Source organism: Orycteropus afer, unplaced genomic scaffold (assembly GCF_000298275.1).
Source record: "Orycteropus afer afer isolate SDZICR_OR568_19922 unplaced genomic scaffold, OryAfe1.0 scaffold00164, whole genome shotgun sequence".
NCBI lineage: Eukaryota > Metazoa > Chordata > Mammalia > Tubulidentata > Orycteropodidae > Orycteropus > Orycteropus afer.
In genome coordinates this window covers 4117025-4142366 of record NW_006921751.1, presented here as the reverse complement: position 1 = coordinate 4142366, position 25342 = coordinate 4117025, and the positions used below count along the sequence as shown (strand labels likewise).

Genomic DNA, 25342 nt, shown 5'->3' with positions numbered 1-25342 from the left:
ACTTCTTGGGAGTTTAAAAGAAGGAGGTGAGTGGTGTTAAAGACAAAACCTAAAACCCAAAAACCACTGCCATGGAATGGATTTCGTCTTATGGCAACCCTGTGGGACAGAGTAGAACTGCCCTCCAGGGTTTCCAAGGCTGTAAATCTTCAGAAACCACACCGCCTCATCTTTCTCCGGCAGAGTGGCTGGTAGGTTCCAAACGCCGACCTTTTGGATAGCCATCCAATGTCTTGACCACTGCACCACCAGAGCTACTGTAAGTTACAAACAACGAGTTAAGAATTAAGGAACTCATAATTAACACTTGATGGCCTCAATTTTCTCTGCAGAGTTCTTTGGAGAGACAGAGAAGCATGGAGGTGGGGCAAAGGACTCTGGGAAAATGTTTAGGAGAAAAAGTTGTAAAGGTTGATGGAGGGGAGGGTTACTGAGAGGTGTTTAGGGTGCATCTGAGGGTGCTGACCATGAATTTAATGGGTCACCAATCTCAAGATTATGTGACTTTTCTTTCCAATTCTGCCCTATGGAATGTAAGGCGCAAAGAAAGCAGATGAAGGCTGACTTCGACTGAAATCCCTATCTCCAGTGGCCTAGACCTACTGACCGGTCGCTGGCTGAATCGTGAGTGCCTCGGAAAAGCACCAGAAAGGTCAGCCTGCTTGTTTTCTAAGACTTGTGTTTTGTAGCTACAGCATCCCTAGGCCTTTACGGAAATGTAAACATTTTTAAATGAAAAGAGGTACGAGACTGTGCCTACCTTTACTTCGCTTCAGACGCACCCAAGGGAGGGCAGGTGGCTGCTCCGGGTGGGGCAGAGGCCCCCAACTGGCACTGCCAAGCGGAAGCGCCTCTGCTATTGGCCGGGCGGCGGCCGGCGGCCGGCGGCCAGCGGCCTTTACCTGCGCAGAGGCGCCGGCGCAGGAGCGCAAAGTCCGTTGCGCTGGGCGAAGGAGGCTTTCTGCAGCACAGGCAAGATGCCCCTGGGGCTACCGGGAAAGAAAAAAGCCAAAGCCAAGGAGACTGCTCGGTTGGTGGATAGCGAACAGCCGGCAGCGGGCGGTGGGAGCCTTCTGGACCAGGTTCCCAGACGCAGGCTGGTTTTCCACACGCAGCTGGCGCATGGCAGCGCCACCGGCAGAGTGGAAGATTTCTCCAGCATCCAGGAACTGTACGCCAAGATCGCGGGCGCTTTTGAGATCCCACAGTCGGAGGTAGGTGGCCAGGTGCACAGCCTTCGTTCGCTCTTCCTGCCTCTCGGACGCGCGCGCCTGCTTCACTTGTGGTCGGGGAAGCTCTGACGGTGCTTCCTTGAGCCCGAGATTGGAAGCGGGTGGATCCGTTGGAAGCGTCCCCGGGGGAAGTGAGTGGGACGTTAGTGGAAAGGTAAAAAGGTAAGTCCTAGGACCAGAGAGAGAAAGTCACATCTTCATGTCCCGAGATCTCGTCCCTGGGAAACGAGGGGCGATTTTCTCAAGTGTATGCATTTGCTCTCAGAGGCCTGGAATCAGCTTAGCAGGGCATGGGCAATCACCACCTTCCCCTATCTGGACTTTACTCTCCAGCTTCTTCCGCAAGGGTAAGAATGTTGTTGTTAGGTGCAGTCCAGTCGACTCAGACTCATAGACACCCTATGTATAACAGAACGGAAAAGAAAAGAAATAAATCAAAGTGCTTTTCAGATGATATCAAACGAGGCCCACGTTACCCTCATCTGCCATTTCCAATACCGATACTAGAAACCCTTTGGTGTTATTTCCAAGAAGCTTATTATTCCAAGTGTGCATAGCTTAGCTTGTTGTTGTTGTTATGTGCCGTCGAGTCAGACCTGACTCGTAGCGACCCCTCCTTGGGTTTCCGAGGCAGTATCACTACGGAAGTAGGATTGCCCAACCTTCCTTCCGAGGAGTGGCTAGTGGGTTTGAACCGCCAGCCGTCTGGTTAGTAGTCAAGTGCCTTAACCACTATGCTACCAGAGCTCCCTCCTAGCTTAGCTTAGAGAATCATATTTAAAACTACATGGGACTAATTTAACACAATTCTCGTATGGGAAATCAGCTCTAAATATGACATTGTTGTTGTTGTTATGGGCTATCGACTCGGACCCGGATCATAAAGACCCCTCCTTGGGTTTCCGAGGCGGCATCACTACGGAAGTAGATTGCCCAGCCTTCCTTCCGAGGATTATACCCTTGAAAAGGGACAGAAATTTGCGTTAATTACATTTGAATATTTGCGTTAGTGCTTGGAACTGGAGCTCAATATAGGAGTGATCTCGAAAGCAGTATTTTATGCTTCTTCAATGCAGACATTTATGTAACAGTTTTACGGGTACCCTGTGGTGGTTGTTATGTGCCGTCGAGTCGGCCCGACTCATAGCGACCCCTCCTTGGGTTTCCGAGGCAGTATCACTACGGAAGTAGGATTGCTCAATCTTCCTTCCGAGGAGTGGCTGTTGTGTTTGAACCGCCAGCCGTCTGGTTAGCAGGCAAGTGTCTTAGCCACTATGCTACCAGAGCTCCCTACAGGTACCCTAGTAAACTGCAAAGGTATGTGTGAGAAATTAGCCCCCAAAAGTATTTTGTCCACATTTCTAGCAAAAGCTCAAGATTGTATTACCCTGACCTGTGAGGCTTGCAGAAAGCTGCTTTTGAGTGGCACACAGCAGCATTTAGATTTCTGTTTTTGAATGTTGTTCATCAGGTTTGTTAAGTGAAACTGAGGTCAAGGCAGAATTCCAAGAAGAGATGAAAAAGAGCTGGAAGTGTAATACATTGTTCTTTCAGAATTCTCCGGCATTAACGGGCAAATCACAAACCCGTTTTATGAATTATTTATACAGGACTTTGCAATTGAGAAAGCACTTTTCACTGACAGATTTCCTTTTGCTCTTCTCTCGGGTAGGCAGTGGGCAGGTGGGCAGGTACTCATTAGGGAACTAAGGACAAGATTTGGAGACTGATAAACTTGTGAATCTAGGTTCTACCACTTACTAGCTGTTTGGGCTTGGACAAACTTCTTAACTTCTCAAAGTGTATATACCTGTTTCATGGAGAGAAAACTGAGGCTCTGAGATTCAGAACATTTTTTCAGAATTACTTGCAGTAAGTGACAGAGCCTTGATTCAATCACAGGTGTTTTTCTGTCTTCAAAATTTATGAAGCTGTATTGCTTCCTAAATTTTCCAGAATCTTTCAACAATAGCTGAGTTCAGTAATTTCAGCTTCCAGTGCACTGACTTGCAAGATTAATTCCAAGATAGTAAACATAAGGTGTTTTGATAAGCTATATCAAAGTTCATAAGTAACTTTTATTGTATACGATGATATATGTGTGTATGTATAGGTATGTTTATGTATATAACTAATATTAATGGGAATTTTCCATCTGGATTAAAAAGAGTTTATATTCAGGATAAAGTTTTAGTCATTGTAATATATGCCATAAATAACTCAGTAATTAATTTTGAAACAGAAGTAACTTATTAAAATAAAATGCACATTAGTGGGGTCTCATTGCTCATCTTACTCCCCCAGCAAGGGGAATAGTGGTGTAAATAATTTCTCAGATGTCAATGGGGTCAATGTTTTTTTTCTTCCCCTTAATAGTATTGAATAGACAGAGCTCTGGTAGCATAGTGGCTAAGACACTTGCCTGCTAACCAGACGGCTGGCGGTTCAAACCCACCAGCCACTCCTCGGAAGGAAGGTTGGGCAATCCTACTTCTGTAGTGATACTGCCTCGGAAACCCAAGGAGGGGTCGCTATGAGTCGGGTTTGACTTGACGGCACATAACAACAACAACAACAGACAGTTAACTTATACATGGACCTGCCTTTTCTCTAGAGAGATGGGTATAGGCATTTAAATTCCAAGTACAAATCTGGGAAAAACGTTTTCTTCTTTTTTTTTTTTTTTCTCTCAACAAATGGTCTTTTCAATTAAAGCCTCAGACTCAACCACAGAAATATTGCCTCAAAAAGATGCTATTAAGATACTGACAATTGTGGATTACAACTATTCTATGGTCCCTGAAGGAGGAAGCTAATGAAGCCTATGACTCACTTAAGATTTAAATGATACCAATGTAGGGTGCAGACTACTGTGATCATTACCTGGAAACAGATGGCTAATTACTCAGAATCCCTTATATCTGATGCCCTTTCTTTCTTTCTTTCTTTTTTTTTTTTTTTAAAAAAAAAACCCTAAATGAGCAATCCAGTAAAAAGAAAATAGATTAACCTTATCTAAAGGAACACTTAACTCATAATTTAAATGCAGGGATACTTTTACAGAAAGCTTAATACCATCTTTTAAAATATTTAGGTTGCATAAATGAGTTGATCATTAAACATGGGCTGTAATCATAAATTTATAGAAGGGGCATTTTGAATATTTGCTCATTCTAATTGTTGGACAAATAGCTCATGCCATGACATATTTTCTTAACCTAATTCTCTATTATATGGGAAGGCTGTAGGAAAAGGTAATTAATTTCAAAGAGTGCTTTTAGAAATAAATCAATTTTATAGTTAGAAACTTTACATTTTCAGAAATTGAAAACTCAGTTGGACTCACTTTCTGCATAAAACCAAAAAAACCCAAACGCTTTGCCATTGAGCCAGTCCTGACTCATAGCGACCCCTCCTTGGGTTCCAAGGCAGTATCTCTACAGAAGTAGATTGCCCAATCTTCCTTCTGAGGAGTGTCTGGTGGGTTTGAACAACCAACCTTCTGGTTAGCAGTCAAATGCCTTAGGCACTATACCACCAGAGCTCCTACTTTCTGTGTAAAATTCAGAAATAGTTTCTACTGACTTGGTTTTATTATTTGTATGTGATGTTGTTGCTAGTTGCTTTCCAGTCTACTTCAACTCACTGACCCCATGTGACAGAGTAGAATTGTGCCATAGGGTTTTTAGGCTGTAATCTTTATGGGAGCAGATTGCCATAGCTTTTTGCCAAGAAGTCACTGGGTGGATTTGAACCTCCAGCCTTTTTGGTTAGAAGCTGAGTGCTTAGCCATTGCACCTCCAGCACTCCTTTTTATACGATACCAAACCCAAGCTGCTGCTGTACAGTTGATTCCTAGGACAGAATAGAACTGCCCATAGGGTTTCCAAGACTTTAAATCTTTATGAAAGCAGATTGTCTCATCTTTCTCCCGAGGAGTGGCTGGTGGGTTCAAACCTCAGAACTTTCTGTTAGCAGCCAACCACTTTAACCACTGTGCTACGAGGGCTCACATTTGTGTATGATAATAGATACTGAATAGTTCACTGAATGAATGAATCAAGCTAATAACTGTAGCTTTACCTCTCTTGATAGTCAGATAGAGCAATGTACTTAGAAAGCAGACAAGGCAAGAAATTTTTGTGATTTAATTTCAAGCCCTATGTTCATCATACAAACATGACACTGTTATTTCTCTTAAAAAAACAAAACAAAACCAAAAATAAAAACACCCAAAACTTTTTCTTGACACCTGTCCTCTCCCCTATGTTACTACTCCATTTCTCCTTTATAGCAAACTCTTAGAAAGTTGTCATCTCCAATTAATCTCTCCTCTCTTAAACTTTCTCCAACCAAGTTTTAGTCTCACTACTTTCCCAAAATTGTATTTTATTAAGCTCATTGAAAATATTGGGGTTGCTAAATCCAGTGATTAATTATTGGTCCTTGCCTTCACTGATATATCAGTAGCTTTTGGCATGGTGATCACTCCCTTGTTTTTGGAATCTTTATTTACTTGGCTCCTCGGATGGCATCCTTTCTTGATTTTCTTCCTACTTGTTGTTATTGTTGTTATGTGCTGTCGAGTCATCTCCGACTAATAGTCACCCCTCTTTGGGTTTCTGAGGTAGTAGATTGCTCACCCTTCCTTCTGAGGAGTGGCTGGTGGGTTTGAACCTCCAGCCTTCTGGTTAGCAGTTAAGTGCCTTAGACACTACGCTACCAGAGCTCCTTCTTCATACTTAATGGATTTTTTTTTTCCACTGTTGTTGATTTTTTTCTCTTCTTCCTGACTTTTTTTTTTAATTTTTATTGTGATTTGGGTGAAAGTTTACAGAACAAATTCACTTTCCATACAGCAGTCCACATGCACTTTGTATCATGACATTGACTGCAGTTTCCCACAATGCAACAGCTCCCCTTCCTGTTCCTCCCATAGTAACCTCTTCCCTGTGTCCTTCCTTCCATGCACTTCTGCCACCCCCCCCTCAAGCCATCTCCCTGTGCATACACAGCCCTTCTATTCTCCTGTGATTGAGCTCTCCAAGGAGTATATCTAGCTAATGTAAAAATTCCGCTGATTTGCCTGTCTTTTGTTTGGCTGGAAGCCACAGGAGTAGGTTCAATTCCAGACCTGAAGGGCAGCTAGGGGCCATAGTCTCAGTGGTTCCATCAGGCTCTGTCAGACCAGCAAACATGCCCCACCCTTTTTAATGATTTTGAATTTTGTTCCACATTGTTCTCCCACTCTATCCAGGATCTGCTACATAGATCCACTGCTGAGTGATTGATAGTGGTAGCCGGGCACCATCTAGTTCTTCTGGTCTTAATAGTTGTATAGGCTGAGGATCGCAATGGTGTACCAGTCGCTTGGACTAATTGTTTCCATATGTCTTTGTTTTCTTCATTCTTCTTTGCTCTGGATGAAGAGAGATCCCTCGTTACATCTAGATGGCTGCTTGCAAGCTTTTAAGATCCCAGTTGCTACTCGCCAAAGTAGGGTGTGGAACAACATTTTTGTGTAGTATGTTATGCCAATTGAGCTTGATGTCCCCTGTGACTATGGTCCTGAGCCCACAGGTTCAACTATTTGCTCCCTCTGGGTAGCTGGCTGTGGCCAAGAAGTGACTGCAATCTTGTCCCTTGTCTTCGTCCTGACTTCTTACTGTTGAAGTTCTCCAGGGCTCAGTCTTTGGATCTCTTCTTTATATATTGTCACTTCCTTGATGATCATGGTTTAAGTACTCTGATAACTGCCAAATATCTACAGCTTGCACCTCTCTCCTGGAATTTGTACTTCTACATTCAACTGCCTGTTGAACATGTCAAAATGGAGATACTTAGAAATAACTCTTCTTCCCCTTCCTCTCCCTTATACCTACCATGTCTAGTCTTCTCCATCTTCCTTAATGGCAAGTCTATCCTCTTCTGACCAAAATTTTTGGAGCCATCCTTGAATCCTTTCTTTATATCACAGCTACAACCAATTAATCAGCAACTTCTGTTGACTTAATTTTCAAAATACAGTAAAACTTGTGAAACCTGGAACCTGAATAAAGTGGAACCCTGTCAAAGAAGGGAATCTAAAATATTTTCCACTAATAGAAAGTGATAGAAAAGTGGTAAAACTGAACCCTGTCAAAGGCAGAAAACTTCTAAGACCTGGAAAAATAAGGCAGTCTTGGCAAGTTCCTGCTCACAGGTTTCACTATATATCCAGATTCTTTTCTTCTTTTTTTAAATTTTATTGTGATTTGGGTGAAAGTTTAGAGAGCAAATTCGTTTTCCATACAGCAGTTCACATACACTTTGTCTCATGACATTGACTGTACTTTTCCACAGTGTAACAGCTCTCTTCCCACTTCCTCCCCATAGTTACCTCTTCCTTGTGACTTTCCCTCCCATGTACCTGCCCCCCCCCAAACTGTCTCCCTATGCATACACAGCCCTTCTATTCTCCCATGATTATTCTCTCCAAGGAGTATATCTAGCTAATGTAAATGTTCAGCTGATTTGCCTGTCTTTTGTTTGGCTGGAAGCCACAGGAGTGGCTTCAATTCCAGACCTGAAGGGCAGCTAGGGGCCATAGTCTCAGGGGTTCCACCAGGCTCTATCAGACTAGCAAAACTGGTCCCCTCCCCCATTTTTTAAAAATGAGTTTTGTTCCACATTGTTCTCCCACACAATCAAGATCTCCTACATAGATCCCCCTCCAAGTGATTGACAGTGGTAGCGGGGCACCATCTAGTTCTTCTGGTCTCATAGTCATATAGGCTGAGGTATATCCAGATACTTACCTCATCTCACTAATCTTACCTCTGTTGCCCTTATTCCCACTTTATAATTACTGTCTGGATAATTGTAACACCCTCCTTCCTGGTCTATCTGTTCTGCTTTTGCCTCTTTACAGCCTATATCTCATGTTTCTGCTCAAAACATTTGATGTCTCCCCATTTCACTTACAGTAAAAGCCCAAATCTTATGATGACCTTTAGGTCCTGTTACTTCTCTAACATAATTCCTTGTGCTCCATCCATCCAGTTTGGCCTTCTGGCTATTCCTTGAACATTGGAGCCTTAGGGTTTTCCCATTTGCTCTCCTCTCTGCCAGGAGGTTCTTCCTGAAAAATGCTTTTCCTCCTGTATGTCTGCTTAGTTGTCACCTCTCAGTGAGGTCACAGCTGATCATCATATTTAAAATGGCAACTCCCCAGATTCTTTAATCCCCTTTCCCACTTAAATTTTAAAATTTATTTACTCAGTTTATTGTCTATCTGTGCCCACTACTCCTCCACAAATACAATCACAAAGGCAAGGAGCTTTGGCTGTTTTTGTTTACTGATATAGCACCAAGGGCCTGGTGTTCTACAAATAACATGTTGTTGTTGTTGTTATGTGCCGTTGAGTCGGCCCTGACTCATAGCGACCCCTCCTTGGGTTTGCGAGGCAGTATCACTACGGAAGTAGATTGCCCCATCGTCCTTCTGAGGAGTGGCTGGTGGGTTTGAACCACCAGCCTTCTGGTTTGCAGTCAAATGCCTTAGGCACTATGCTACCAGAGCTCCCACAAATAACATAGAGCTCAAGAAATAGTTGTTGAACGAGCAAATCCTCACAAATACAATACTTAAAATCACATATTAATGTAAAGCTTTAGTACTGGTTACAGTACTGGCATCTCAAAAAAACCAAACTTACTTCTGTTGAGTCGGATCCAACTCCCTTGGACTTTGGAAGCGATATCACTATGGAAGTAGATTGCCCCATCTTCCTTCTGAGGAGTGGCTGGTGGATTTGAACCACCAGCCTTCTCGTTAGCAGTCAAGTGCCTTAGGCATTATGCCACCAGGGCTCCTACTGGCATCTCAGTAGGTGTTTATTTCTTTTCTGTTGTAGTGAGAAGTAAGTGAGAGGAGCCTTTATTGGGGGAGTGGGTAGGGAGTGGGTAGGAGTGAGGAGCTTCATTCATATCTCAAGGAGGATTAAGAGGGTGTAGTATAGCAGAATCTGGGAAACTTTAGGGTTATTTTGTATCAGATGCTTGCATTGTTACCAATTCCAGAAATATTGATGCTCTGTTTGCAAGCAAAGTGGCTTCTGAAATGAGTTACACTGTAGGGTGGACTGCTTTGTGAGGCTTCCCAGAAACTGCCTTCCTTTCTTAACTTGCTGGCATGAGCACTGAGCTCTTAAGAAAGTCAATATTCTGTATTTATACGGTACTTCTGAAGAATGTGAAATGCTCTGCAGACTTTATCATTTCCTAGCAATGCAGATAAGTAGCAAGTAAAGCTACATTTTTCTGTTTCACAAATAGCAATCTGGGAAGAATACAGCAAAACAGTTTACTGATTTGTACACAGCTCCCCTCCCCACCCTGGAAAGCAAACAACAAATGAAGGAATTAGGAATTTGATGTGAACTTTACCAGCAAGCTCTGAGGATTCTAAAACAAGTTCAGCAAAATCGAGTTGAAAATGTGTGTGAAAGAGAAAAGCAGTCCCTGGTATTGGGAATTGCCTGGCACTATCAGCTGCCTTAAGGGGAGCTGGTGGCCTAGCCTATTTGACTGCTAACCAGAAGGTTGGTTGTTCAAACCCACTAGCTACTCCACGGAAAGAAGATTGGGCAATCTACTTCCATAAAGATTTACCACCTCAGAAACCCAAAGGGGATTGCTATGTGTCCTAATCGACTTGATGGCAGTGAGTTTTTTTTTTTTTTTTTAATTTCTGTATTTTTATCAGCTGCCTTGGCATTCTTCTGTTGAACATAAACAGTTACACAGAACATCAACGTTGGACAAGGCCACTCTGTGACTGTGATATATCAAGACAAAAGCAAGCTGACTCTAATCATGTCTAAACACAGACAAAAATGCAAACGTTGTCCATACCACAAAATGACCAAGCATTCCCCTATCCTGGCTAACATGAGTGACTACTATTCCTTTACTAATATTAGTGTTAGCTTTGATCAGTTTTTACCACCTTGTAGATAGGTTGGAGTCCCTGAGAGGTGCAAATGGTTAAGTGCTCAGTTTAACTGAAAGGTTGACAGCAAATTTACCCAGAGGCACCCTGGAAGAAAGGCCTGGTGATCTACTTCTGAAAGCCCTATGGACAAAGTTCTACTCTAACACACATGGGCTCACTGTGAATCAGAATTGGTGGATGGCAACTGGTTTTGGTCCTTGACTGCACCCAATCCAGAACAAATACACTCTTCCTTAAATCCTCTCCAACATCACTTAACACAAGGCCAAATCCTATAATAAATTATTAAAAAAATCCTCTTAATGAGACATGGTATAGGCTAATGGACATAGTTTTACCTTAAGTAAAGAGTCCTTGGCTCTGGAGAAATAACCCTGTAAGTAATTGGGGTGCTTTGGTTTAGCATTTCCAGGTCACACCTGATAATTTGCACTGATGAGTGGGGGCTGGCCAGACCAGAAAAGACTCACCTGGGAGGCCAATATCAACTAGCCTCAGGAGGTATGATTTAGCCTATCATGAAGGACTGGGTGATAGAAGTCATGAGCAGAGCTTCTTGGTTGATGGGTGCATCTGCTCTAAGGAGAGTAGCGCATCCCTTGGGCTATGGAAGCTTTGTGCTCGGAACTCTCCTAGACCTCACCCTACACATCTCTTCATGTGTGTCCTTTTGGTTATAATAAATCAGTGGTCTTTAAGTATGGTATAAAATCCTTTGCCATAGATTCGATTCCAACTGATAGTGACATTATAGCCCAGAATGGGACTGCCCCTAAGGGTTTCCAAAGCTGTAATCTTTCTAACTCATAGCGACCCCTTCTTGGGTTTCTGAGGTGGTATCACTATGGAAGTAGATTGCCCAATCTTCCTTCTGGTAGCTGGTGGGTTTGAACAGCCAGCCTTCTAGTTAGCAGTCAAATGCCTTAGGCACTACACCACCAAGACAAAACAAAACAAACAAAACAAAACAAAACCCCAAACTCACTGCCATCTAGCAATCCCTCTTTGGGTTTCCAAGGCAATATCACTACAGAAGTAGATTGTCCAACCTTCCTTCGGAGGAGTGACTGGTGGGTTTGAACCAACAGCCTTTTGGTTAGCAGTTAAATGCCTTAGGCACTACACCACCAGGGCTCCCACTGTGCCACTAGAGCTCCCACCAGAGCTCCTTTTTTTTTTTTTTTTTGGTAATCTTTACTAAAGCACATTGCCACATCTTTCTTCCATAGAGCAGCTGGTGGGTTCAAACTGTCTACCTTTGGGTTAGCAGTTGAGCACTTAACCACTGCATCACAAATATGATATATGCTCCATTCTGTGAATTCTGTGAATTGTTCCAGCAAAGGGGCAATGAGAGTAGGTCAGAAAGTAAGGGTGTTGTCTGTCCATCCTGAGCTTGCAGCTGGCATCCTGAAAGGGTAATGGGAAACCAGCCCCAAATTTGTGGCCAGCAGGTCAGAAGGTTGGAGTATCATGTGGACTTCCCAAACTTGCAGCTGGCGTTTGCCTATTTGGTATTCTGAAGGGCAATGTCCTTTTAATTTGTGAGCTTTGAATTAGCTCTGGTTGTCTAGGTTCAGAGAGTACGGAGGAGGAGGGAGAAGGGAAGGTCAGCTGGTGATGAGGATAGAGATATGAGAATGTGAGGACTGGATCAGTCTTCACATTTTAGGGATTGAGGTCCTGTTAATCTTTACCACATAAATGAGTGCCGCATGGAGTGTGGGTTTCCCTTCTTATAAGGAGCAATAAACTATAGGTGTGAATTCCTAGTGGTCTTTGGCTGGAGGGCTTTGACGATTGTCACTGGGATAGTATTTGTCTGGGTTATTATAATGCAGATTCCCAAGGGCCACCCTGAATATTGTTTCTCTGTCTCCACCCATACTCTCTTTTATATCTTGATGTTGGGATTACCAAACCAAAACCAAACTCACTGCCAAGGAGTCAATTCTGACTCATAGCGACCCCCATTGGGTTTCCAAGGCAGTAAATCTTTACAAAAGTAGATTGCCTCATCTTCCTTCCATGGAGCGCTGGTGGGTTTAAACTGCCATCCTTCAGATTGCCAGTCAAATGTTTTAGGCACTGTATCACCAAAGCTCCTTTATGTTGGATTAGTCTTCCTAAAACATAGCTCTGATCACACCAGTCTGTTTAGCAAACCTGATTCAGCACTTCCAGTTGCTTACACATAATTCCTACCACATGCCCAAGCACGACATTCAAGACCTTCCAGGATGTGTCCTTTCTCATGTTAGCTCCCTCCTTTTCATTCTCTCCATGCCACACAGTAAAACTGCATTTGCGTATTTCCTGCCTGCTTCTTGAGTCCTGTATTGTTCTACTTCAGTCTCCTCTCTGAACAATCATCTCTTACATTATAGAATATTTAGCTATTTCTTTCCTCTTTGCTTTTTCTTCTTTGTTCCAATAGCTCCTACTCACCTTTCAAGCCTCAGCTGTCACCTCCCCTCAGAATTTAGCACATTGAGTTGAATTTAGTTACTCATCTCCCCTTGAGGACTGGAACTTTTTCTCTGTATGTTTGTAAGTTTCATTCCCAGCATGCACTAGCATCCCTGATGGTTTAGATACTCCATAAAAGTTTGATAAATGTAAGCAGATGATAGAAATAGCTAGTAGCTAGACTACAAATGTCCTTGAAGATGCACAGATTTTATTCTATAGGCAGTGAGAATAACTCAGAATTTTTTCAGTAGAGAAATGATCCTTGACTTGTGTTTTATAAAGCAGAACAACAAGCAACCATTCAGACACTATTTATATAATGTCTGATTTCAGTTGCACATAATGGTATTTTCTGGTACTGTGCAGTGACAGCTGAGAAACTAAATATATTACTAACATTGTGTATACTTAATATCCCTTCATGAGTATCAGACTCATTTTTATGTGAAGAAACTCAAGCAAGAAAACCATGACTCATTTTGAGAAGCAGGAGGAGAATCCAACCAGCTTATAGACCTCATTGCCATATGGAAGGGAGTAAATAGATCAGATCATTTCCTCTTGTACTGGAAATCCCCTGATGCAGGTGTGTCTACAACTCTAGGATAAAGTCCCAACTCCTGGGCAGGGCCAGACTCTTCTCCAAGCTTCTGGTATTCCATAGCCCAATGGCTGGCTCCTTCCCCTTCCCTCACCTGCTCCACCACTCCAGCCATCCTGAGTGGATGTGATAGTGTTTTGAAGGTTGTAAGAGATGGAGATACAGGGGAGTCCCAGGGTTATGAATGAGATCTGTTTCCAAATGTCCCTTTAAGCCATCCCTAAGTATCTCAGAATAGGTGCATATGGTTCTTATTTAGCCTTACTTCAGTGTAAGAAAGGAGCTCTGGTGGCATAGTGAGCATTTGGCTGCTAACCAGAAGGTCATGGGTTCAAACCCACCAGCTGCTCCGTGGGAGGAAGATGAAACAATCTACTTCTGTGCAGATTTACTGCCTTGAAAACCCAGTGGGGGTCACTATGAGTCGTAATCAACTTGATGGCAGTGGGTTTGGTTTTGGTTTTTAGTGCAAGAAGGAGCCCTGGTTGCACAGTGTTTAAAGGACTCGGCTGCTAACTGAAAGGTCAGAGATTCCAAACCACCGAAGGCTCCTTAGGAGAAAGATGTGGTAATCCACTTCTTTTAAGATTTACAGCCTTGGAAACCCTATGGGAAAAAACCCTACAGAGTTTTTTTCTCTAAAAAAACTATGGGACAGTTCTACGATGCCCTCTAGAGTTGCTATGAGTTGGAATTGACTCAAGGAGAGTTGGAATTGACTTAAGGATAGTGGGTTTGGTCAGTGGAAGAAAAGTCTTGAAGCCTTTTCAGTGATTAAAAAACTGCATGTATGTCTGGTGAAGGTGATTGTGAGGGAGAATTTGTTGTGAGTAGAGGTTGATTCAGGGGTGGGTTAATTGTTTCAAAGTGAGGGCAAACTTATATAACATTAAAGGGCAAGTAGAAGTTGTCCATAAGTCAGATGTTAGTAACCTAGGGACTTACTACTCAGGTTACCTGGCCTAACTTTTATGTATATATGAATGTATATATATATTTATTTATATTACTAGGTTATGCACCCTAGTGGAGGAAAGCGCCCTAGTGGCGTGGTGGTTAAATGTTCAATTGCTAATCTAAGCAAAAGGTCTGCAGTCGAATCTACCAGCTGCTCCATGGGAGAAAGATGTGGCAGTCTGTTTCTGTAAAGATTAAAAACAAACCCATTGCCACTGAGTCAAATTCTGATTCATAGTGACTCTATAGGACAGAATAGAACTATCCCATAGGGTTTCCAAGGCTGTAAATCGTTATGGAAAGTGACTGCCTCATCTTTCTCCCACAGAGCAGCTGATCAGTTTGAATTGCCCATGTTTTGGTTAGCAACTGAATGCTTTGATCACTGTACTGCCAGAGCTCCTTACAGCCTTAAAAATGCTTGATGGCCGTGGGTTTTGGTTTATACAGGTAGGTATGACAGCTCAGGATAACCTATATAGCTTCTCAGATTCCATGGAAGACTGAAAAAACATTCATACTGTCTAGGCTAAAGCAGTTGTTGTTGTTGTTATGTGCCGTCGAGTCAGCCCTGACTCATAGCGACCCCTCCTTGGGTTTCTGAGGTGGTATCACTACAGAAGTAGATTGCCTAACCTTCCTTGAGAGGAGTGGCTGGTGGGTTTGAACCACCAGCCTTCTGGTTAGCAGTCAAGTGCCTTAGGCACTATGCTACCAGAGCTCCTAAAGCAGTCTTTAGACTCTGGAAAAAGGAGCTCTGGTGGTATAGTGGTTAAGGCATTTGGCTGTTAACCAAAAAGGTGCGTGGTTCGAACCCACCAGCCACTCTGCAGAAGAAAGAGGAGGTGGTCATCTTCTGTAAAGATTTATGGCCTTGGAAACCCAATGGGGTTCTCTATGAGTCCGAATCAATCAATGGCAGTGAATCTGGTTTTTGAAGACTCTGCAGAACCAACAGCAAGTCTACCTGTCCTTTACCTTTCATCTCCTACTTGCTCTTTTTACTACTTACTCTCCTTTGGCTTATTCTCTCCTTTCTTTCTCTTAACTTTGCTCATTTAAGGCCCTTACTTATTGCCTCCTTTCTTTGTGTCTTTCTTCTTTGCCTCTTTACTCTCTGTGTCCTCCTCTATGTGTTTCAACCCAAACTTCTAAGGGAGTTTCTGTTGTGTCAGCCGTTCATGGTATAGTACAAGCGGGACAGGAACCATTGCTTGTGGTCAGGTCCCAACTGTAGTCCAACATACAAGATTATGAGGTACAAAGGAAAGTGAACAGTAGGTAAGGAGTCCCACAGATTAGTAAGTAAACACAAGTAAGCCTGTGTTTACCTTGCTTGTTAGGTACTCTGTCCCTGTCAGGGATTGTAAATTTGAGAAGAGACTTAGATTCTGTAGGAAGGTGTTGTGAAATTGGAGAAGAGACAGATGCCAGCCATGCCTACAAGGAGAATCTTTGATGTGGTGAAAAAATGTAAAAATTTTCACTACAGATTAGCAAGTAAGCACAAGTAAGCTCACTGCCACATGAACAATGTGGTGATCTTGTGCTTGTTTTGTTTATTGGGTAATCCAACACTTTTTGTGGGTTAAATCCCCCAACCTTTGGGTTAGGAGCCAAGACCTTAACCATTGTACCATTGGGACTTCTTTGTTAATGGTAGTACCAAGTTGTTGTGAGGGTTAGTGAAAGAATGTACATGAAGCCTTTGATCAGTCAGTGCCTGGCACATAGTAGATATTTATCACATGTTAGTTGTTGCTGTTATCATTCTGAAGTTGAAGGGCCTTTATTGTGTTCCAACTTTTTAACCCTTTACCTACCAAATAAACAACTCATTCCTGATTACTTTTAACTATTTTTTGCTGAAGGTGTTGAAATCACCTGAGTGGTTACTATGAGTTCAGCATTATGCATGATGTCGGGAACATAAAGATGAAAAAGACAGCCTTTGTCCAGTGTAGTTCAGATCAAAGACAAGAAACTTAGCAGGTTGTTGTTGAGTACAACTCCACCATAGGGTATTCTAGGCCGTAACCTCCACAAAACAGATCACTAATTCTTTCTCCCTGAGGGAGGACAGATGGGTTTGAATTGCTAACTTTTCAATTAGTGGCTAAAGATGGCTACAAGTATCAAATAACTTTGAGAAATTTATCTTGCAAATTCATACTATATATTAAAAACTTGGAGAATTTCTCTAAAAAAACAACCAAATTTGGTATTTCTCATCCCACACATTTTTTTTTTCTTATAAAATGCTCTGTTCTGGTTACCTAGTGCCACTCAGGCAAGAATATACCACAAATGGGATGGCTTAAACAAACAGGAGTTTATTCTCTTACAGTTCAAGAGGCTAGAAGTCTGAGTTCAAAGTGCCAGGCTCTAGGGGCTGTGTGAAAGCCCCTTGACCTTGGGCTTCAGCTCTGCCTCTTGCTCCCAGCCCACTGAAGTTAGAGGCATCTCTTCACTCAGGCTGCAACTGGCTGCTGAGGCTAACAAGCCCAAGGTCAACAAATAAAATGGCACAGTCTCAATGTTACTAAACCACATGGCAGGCCATTAATTTAAGTCCACTGAAAGTCCCAAGGTTGGCAGAACATGGCAGGCTGCTGAACAATGACACGGCTATATACAGGGTTCAAGTGTGCCATAAGCTGGAGACCATTCCCAAGGCTGTTTCTTATATACTGGAAGCAGACCACATACCCAAAGCTGCTACTCAGCTGCTCCAATAGATTCCACCATGGAATGAATTACCAGTCTCACCATGGGGAATACACAAGCCATGATATTTCCAATCGCCTTGTATTCATGTGAGAGCTGGACAATGAATAAGGAAGACCGAAGAAGAGTTGATGCTTTTGAGTTGTGGTGCTGGCGGAGAATGCTGAAAGTACCATGGACTGCTAAAAGAACTAACAGATCTGTCCTGGAGGAAGTGCAGCCAGAATGCTCCTTGGAAGCAAGAATGGCCAGACTTCGTCTCACCTATTTTGGTCATGTTGTAAGAAGGGACCATTCCCTGGAGAAGGAAGTCATGCTTGGTAGGGTAGAGGGTCGACGAAAGAGGGGGAGGCCTTCAAGGAGATGGATTGATATGGTGGCTGCGATGATGGGCTCAAGTATAGCAGGGATTGTGGGGCTGGCGCGGGATCGGGCAGTGTTTCGTTCTGCTGTGCATGGGGTCGCTATGAGTCGGAAACGACTCGATGGCACTTAACAACAACAACAACAACAACAACCATGGGGAATAACTACATACAGCTGCCCAGGCACTCAACCAGGCTTAGCCAAGTTGACACACAAACTTAACTAGCACATGCTCTTTGAACCAATCTTCCAAGATACATCCTTTAAAATGTGCTGATGTTTTTTTTTTTTTTTAAATTGTTCATAATTTGTTTTATTATGTGACAAGGAGCTCTTTATCTACGATAATTAATAATGTTCTAATTATGTAATGCTTATCTTTGTAATTTCATTCTGAAAAACTCTGCCGGATAGTTTCCATTTTGTCCCTGTGCTTTACTGCTATTTTTGCTATTATGTTCATATTTCTAACTAATTTTGGGCAAGTCTTTCATCTTGTTGGACTTTAGTTTCCTCGTATGTGGTATGAATGGGGTTGATTAGATCAGTGGTTCCCAAATCCAGTTGCATCTCAGAATCACTTAGGGATATTTTTAAAGAACATATGATTTCTGGACCCAATCTCCTGGATTTGGGGTTGGCCCTGAGAATGCTGTAATTTTTAAGTTTCCTTGATATCCTTAGGTAGCTATTCTATCATCATTTGGTAGATATTTAACCACTGGGTTAAAGGAATATGTTCAAGGTTTTTTCCAGCTTGAATATTACCTCAGAGTCTTCAGTCAATTAAAAACATTTGAATGTCATTCTTGTAAAAGGTTGTGAAGGATATTCAAAGGTAACTAACCCAGTACCTGTCTCAGAGTTTACATTATGTAGGGATGGTGGTAGTAAAAGGATGAGTCTAGCTATAACATTTTATTTGTTTTGTTGTTAAAAGTATATACAGCAAAATGTACACCAATTCAGCAGTTTCTACATGTACAATTTTGTGACATTGATTAATTTCTTCAAGTCGTGTCACCATTCTTACTCTACTTTTCTGAGTTGTCCCTCCCATATTAACATTAATTTACTGCCCCCTAAGGTTCTTATCCAATCTTTCAAGTTGCTGTTATCAATTTGATCACAGATAGATAGTTCTTAAAAGAGCATAATGCTCAAGGCAGATATTTTTTACCAGTTAAGCTAAACTATTGTTGTGTTTTAAGAAAATTTCAGGGATTTTCTTAAAAAAATTTTTTTATTGTAATTTGGGTAAAAGTTTACAGAGCAAATTAATTTTCCATACAGCAGTTCACATACATTTTGTTTCATGACATTGACTGTAATTCCTCACAGTGTAACAGCTGTCTTCCCACTTTCTCCCTGTAGTTACCTCTTCCCTGTCTCCTTCCCTCCCATGCACTTCTGCCCCCTTAGCTATCTCCCTGTGCAAACACTGCCTTTCTTTTCTCCCATGATTGGTTGTTCCAAGGAGTGTATCTACATAAATGTTCACCCCTATGCCCATCTGTTGTCTGGCTAGAAGTCACAGGAGTGAGTTCACTTCAAGACCTGAAGGGTAACGAGGGACCATAGTCTCAAGGGTTTCACCAGGCTCTGTCAGACCAGCAAGACTGGTATTATTTTACTTTTTATGATTTTGAGTATTGTTCCACATTGTTCTCCCTGTCTATCCAGGATCTCCTGCACTGATCCCCCTCCGAGTACTTGACAGTGGTAGCCAGGCACCATCTGGTCTCGTGGTCATATAGGCTGAGAATCACATGGTCTACTAGTCCCTGGGACTAATCATTTCCATGTGTCTTTGGTTTTCGTCATTCTTCTTTGCTCTGGATGAGGAGAGACCCATCATTGAATGTAGATGGCTACTTGTAAGCTTTTAAGGCCCCAGTCACTACTCAGCAAAGTAGGATGTTGAAGAACGTTTTTATGTAGTATGTTATGCCATTTGAGCTTGATGTCCTCTGCAACTGTGGCCCCAAGTCCACAGGTCCCAACTACTCACTCTGTCCATGTAGCTGGCTGTCCTTTGTCACCTCTATTATACACCCAAACATTCTTACAGCACATACAAATATATTTGTAGAAACATCGTATGCCAACCCTATACATGGTCATGGAAACACTCCCCACTGCCTAGACATACCTGATTGTTCAGCCTGTCCACCCATCTGTACATGCGAAAGTGTTTATCTTTGTTGTCTGTACCTCTTCAGGGATATTTTTAGTTTAAGGTTTAAAGATTGTCTCAGGGCAGTAATTTCAAGAGTTCATCCAACCTTTGTTGCTGCAGGAAGTCTGGAGTCCATGAGAATTTGAAATTCTGCTCTATATTTTCTTCCTTTTTATTAAAATATTTGGTAATGGTAACTGGGCACCATCCATTTCTGGTCACATGACAAAGGACGCAGTTGTTCATGAAGGCTGTCAGCCACACATTCCATATTCTCCTCCTATTCATGACTCTCTGTCTTCCTCTGTTGATCCAGGTGAACAGAGACCAATTGTGCCTTGGATGGCTTCTTGCAAGCTTTTAAGACCCCAGGCACTATGTTACAAATCAAGAGGTAGAACAGAAACACTAAACATCATAGGCTAGTTACGTGGGATGTGCTTTGAAATCATATCCTGACCCTCCAAGTAAAGGAATCAAATCTTATGAATTGTGGATGTACATAAACAGCCTCAGCAGCTACTTGTTTTTTTTTGGTAAATACATCTATCACACAAGTTTTGCCAATTCAGCTCTTTACATGTGTACAACTTACTGACAGCAGTTATAATAATTGGCTGTGCAGCCCTACCCTTAATCAGTGTGATTTCTCCATCACCTTTAACCTTGCTTTTCTCCTCCTGTCCCGCTCCTGGTAAGTACTAATAAACTTTGGTCTCTACACAGTTACATTTTCTTGTCTTTTTCTATAAGTGCAGTCATGTAATATTTGCCCTCTTGTAACTGGTTTAATTCACTCAGCATAATGTCTTCAAGCCTCATCCATACTGTAACTTGTATTAAGACATCATTTATCCCACTGGCTGAGTAGTATTCCATTGTATGTGTGTAGCACATTCTGTTTATCCATTCATTGTTGATGGACATTTAGATTGTTTCAACCTTTTGGTTAGTGTGTATAGTGCTGTAATGAACATTGGCATATGAGTCTCTGCTTTCAAGACCTTTGGGTATATACCTAGGAGTGGAATTGCTGAGTCATATATGGTTGTTCTATTTTTAGTTTTTTGAGGAACCATCACACTGTTTTCCACAACAGCTGTATAATTTTGCATTCCTACCAGCAGTGGATAAGGGTTCCGGTTTTCCCACATCTTCCGACAATTTGTTTCATTCAATTTCATTTTTAATTTTTCTTTAACCTTAGCCATCCTGTGGTTGTTATGTGCTGTCAAGTCGGACCTGACTCATAGTAACCCCTCCTTGGGTTTCCGAGGCAGTATCACCATGGAAGTAGATTGCCCCATCTTCCTTCTGAGGAATGGCTAGTGGGTTTGAACTGCCAGCCTTCTGGTTAGCAGTCAAGTGCCTTAGGCACTACGCTACCAGAGCTCCCTAGCTATCCTAGTGAGAGTGAAATGGTATCTCATTGTAATTTTGATTTGTATCTCTCTGATGGTTAATGATACTGATCATCTTTTCATGTGTTAGGTGTCCATTTGAATGTCCTCTTTGGTGAAATGTCTATTCAGATCCTTTGTCCATTTTATGATTCCGTTATTTATCTTTTTATTGTTAAGTTGTTGAAGATATGTGTGTGTGTGTGTGTGTGTTTGTATGTATATATATATATGTATGTTATTAGATGTTATTAGATTCTTGTTGAATATATGGTTTCCAAAGATACTTTGTCATTCAGTAGCTTGTCTTTTCCCTTTTTGGTAGTCATTTGATGAACAAAAATTTTAATTTTTCTGAGGTCCCATTTATTTATTTTTCTCCTTTGCTGTTTATGCTTTTATTATATTAGATAATCCATTTTTGAAAGCTAGGCCTTACAGCATTGCCCCTGCTTGTTCTAAGAATGTCATGATTTTTAGTTTGCACATCTAGGTGCTTACTCTATTTTGGATTTGTTTTTGCATATGGTTTTAGGAATGGATCATGTTTCATTTTTCTGCCCGTGCAAATTCAGTGTTCCCAGTTTGATTTATTGAAGAGACCCTTCTTTCCCCTTTGCATGGGCTTAGCACCCTTGTCAAAAATCAGTTGATCATAGATGTGTGGCTTTATTTCTGGACTTTCAATTCATTTCCACTGGTCTATTTGTCTTATTATACCAGTACTAGATTGGGAGCTCTGGTAGCATAGTGGCTAAGACACTTGCCTGCTAACCAGATGGCTGGCGGTTCAAACCCACCAGCCGCTCCTCGGAAGGAAGGTTGGGCAATCCTAATTCTGTAGTGATACTGCCTCGGAAACCCAAGGAGGGGTCGCTATGAGTCGGGTTTGACTTAACGGCACATAACAACAACAACAACAGATTGTTTTGTTTACTGTAGCTGTATGTTGTTGTTGTTGTTATGTGCCGTCGTATACTAGCTGTATAGTATGTTTTAAAATCAGAAAGTATGAGTCCTCCTACTTTGTTCTTCTCTTTCAACACTGTTTTAGCTATTTGGGGCCTCTTGCCATTCCATAGAAAGTTGAGGATTGCTTCTTCTATTCCTGTAAAGATGACTGTTAGAAGAATTTTGATTGGGATTGCATTGAATCTATAAATTGCTTTAGGTAGTATTGACGTCTTAACAATATTAAGTCTTTCAATCCATGAACATGGAATATTTTTCCATTTATTTAAGTCTTCTTTAATCTCTTTCCACAGTGTTTTATAATTTTCATTGTGTAGTCTTCACGTCTCTGGTTAGATTTATCCCCAGCTGTTTACTCTCTAACATGCTCTTGAAGATGGAACTGTTTCCCTAATTTCCCTTTCAGTTTTCTCATTGCGGGTATATAGAAACCCAACTGAGTTTTGTTTGTTGACCTTGTACTCTGCAACTTTGCTGAATTCCTCTAATAGGTCTAGAATTTTTCTTGTGGACTCTTTGGGATTTTCCTTATATAGGATATCATCCACATATAGAGATAATTTTACTTGTTCTTTTCTAGTCAGAATATCTTTAATTTCTTGTCTTGTTGCTCTGTCTAGGACTTGCAATACAATATTGAGTAGAAGTGGTAAGAGTGATCACCCTTTTCCTGTTTCCATTTTCAAGGGGAAAGCTCCCAGTCTTTCTCCATTATGTATAATGTTTTTTCGCATACCCTGCATCGTATTGAGGAATTTCTCTTTTCTTCCAATTTTGTTTTGCCTTTTCATCAAGAAAAGGTGTTGGATTTTGTATCAAATACTTTTTCAGCATTCATGGATGATCACGTCATTCTTTTCCTTTGTTCTATTGATGTGGTGTATTACATTGATTGATTTTCTAATGTTGGACCATCCCTGCATTCCGGGAAAAAATCCCACTTTGTCATAGTGTATTACTCTTTTAATATGCTTTTGAATTCTGTTTGCTAGTATTTTGTTGAGGATTATTGCATATATATTCATAAGTGACATTGACCTCTGGTTTTCTTTTCTTGTGGTATCTTTGTTTGGTTTGAGTATCTGGGTCATGTTTGCTTCACATAATGAATTAGGAGGTATTCCTTCCTTTATCTTTTGGAAGAGTTTAAACAACATTAGTGTCAATTTTTCTCTCAATATTTGATAGAATCCTCAGTGAAGCCATCTGGTCCAGAAATTTTTTTTCTTGGGAGGTTTTTGATCACCGATTTGATCTATTCACTTGTTAGGAGTCTATTGATGCTTTTTACTTCTTGTGAGTCAGTTTAGGTGGGTTGCATGCTTCTAAGAATTTGTCTGTTTCATCTAGGTTATCCAGTTTTTGCCATACAGTTGTTCACAATGTTCTCTCATAATTCTCGTTGTTTCTGTTGGGTCATTTTTAACCATTCCCCTTTCATTTCTTATTTTGTTTATTTTCATCTTTTTTTCTTGTCCATCTCACTAAAGTTTGTCAATTTTATTGATCTTTTCAAAGAACTAACTTCTGGTTTTATTGATTCTATTGTTTTTCTGTTTTATTTATTTCTGCTCTGATCTTTGTTATTTCCTTTTTTCTGGTTGGTTTAAGTTTAGTTTGCACTCCTCTTCCTAGTTCCTAGAGTTGTTGAGTTGGGCTGTTAATTTGAGATCTTCCTTTTTTTTTTTTTTTTCAATGTAGCCATTTATTGTTATAAGTTTCCCTCTGAGTACTGCCTTCGCTATATCCCCTAAGTTTTGTTATGTTGTGATTTCATTTTCACTTGACCCTAAGAAATTTGTCATTTCTCATTTGATTCCAAAGGATCCCTTGATCCTTTGGAAGTTTAATAATGTTTTGTTTAATTTCCATGTTTGTGTATTTTCTGTTACTGACTTCTAGCTTCACTTCATAGTACTTGGAGAATGAATCCAATCTTGTAAAATTTATGAAGACTTGTTTTGTGACCTAAAATGTAGTCTGTCCTGGAAAATGATCCGTCTGTACTGGAGTAGAATGTATATTGTGCTGCTTTGAGGTGGAGTGTTCTATGTATGTCTGTTAAATTTATTTGGTTTATAGTGTTATTTAGGTCCTCTGTTTCCTTGTTGATCTTCTTTCTTGATGTTCTGTCCATCATTGAAAGTGGTGTGTTGAAGTATCCAACTGTTACTGTAGTAATATTAATCTATCTATCTAAAAAATCAAACTCATTGCCATTGAGTCCATTCCAACTCATAATGACCCCATTGGATTTGAGGTGGTAAATCTTTATGGAAGTAGATTCCCCCTGTCTTTCTTCTGTGGAGCAGCTGGTGAGTTTTGAACCAGAGTGGCAGGTGGGTTGGAACCACCAACTTTCTGGTTAGCAGTAAAATACCTTAGGCACTGTGCCACCAGACCTTCTCAGTACTATCTATCCTTCAATTCTATCAGTTTTTGCCTTATATATTTAGGTGACTGGATGTTGGGTGCATCTATATTTATGATTATTAAATTTTCTTGATTAATTGACCCTTTTATCACTATATACAGTCCACCTTTATCTCTTCTAACACAACCTGCTTTGTTTCAAAGTCTACTTTATCTAATAGTAATATTGCTACCCTTACTCTCTTTAGGTTATTATTTGCATGGAATATTTTTTTTCCCATCCTTTCACTTTCAACCTCATGTCTTTGGATTTAAGGTGTATCTCTTGTAAACAGCATGTAAAAAAACCCAAACCCACTACCACTGAGTCAATTCAGACTCATAGCAACCCTCATTGGGTTTCTGAGGCAGTAATCTTTATGGAAGTAGATTGCCCAGTCTTGCTTCCATGGAGTGGTTGGTGGGTTTGAGTCACCAACTTTCTGGTTAGCAGTCAGATGCCTTAGGCACTGTGCTACTGGAGCTCCTTAAACAGCATATAGTTGGATCATTTTAAAATCCATTTTTAAATCCATTTTGCTACTGTCTGCCTTTTGATTCATGAGCATTTAGTTCATTTATGTTCACTGTAATTACCGATTAAGAAGTGACATATTTCTGCCATTTTTTTTGTGTGTGTATGTCTTAAGCCTTCTTTGTCCTTTACTACTGTATGCTTTTGTGTTTTGTTAGTTTATGGTAGTGAGACTTTTTGATTCCTTTTTCCTTTACATTTGTGTATTTTTTAAAATGTATATTCTTAGTGGTTATCATGAATATTACATTTAAGAACTTGCATTTATAACATTCTAAGGTAAGTTGGTACCAACTTCAGTAACACACAAAAAATTCTGTATCTATACCATTCCTCATTGCTTGGTTCTACAATCAATGCCAATGGAAGCAGCAATCAGGACATTAGATGACGTGTAGTATTGGGAAAGTCAACCGCGAAGGAACTGTTTCAAGTGCTGAGGAGCAAGGATGTCTCCTTGAGGACTAAGGTGTGCCTGACACAAGCCATGATAT

General features: G+C 41.1%; 1 protein-coding gene across 1 annotated transcript in view; it reads left to right on the top strand.

Moving 5' to 3' along the window:
• The first annotated feature begins 977 nt into the window (after positions 1–977).
• Positions 978–25342, top strand: part of GIPC2 (GIPC PDZ domain containing family member 2) — a 208385-nt gene continuing 184020 nt past the window's right edge. Inside the window, exon 1 of the mRNA XM_007946503.1 lies at positions 978–1214. Within this exon, the coding sequence (XP_007944694.1) occupies positions 978–1214 (237 nt within the window). The remainder of the gene's footprint in view (positions 1215–25342) is intronic.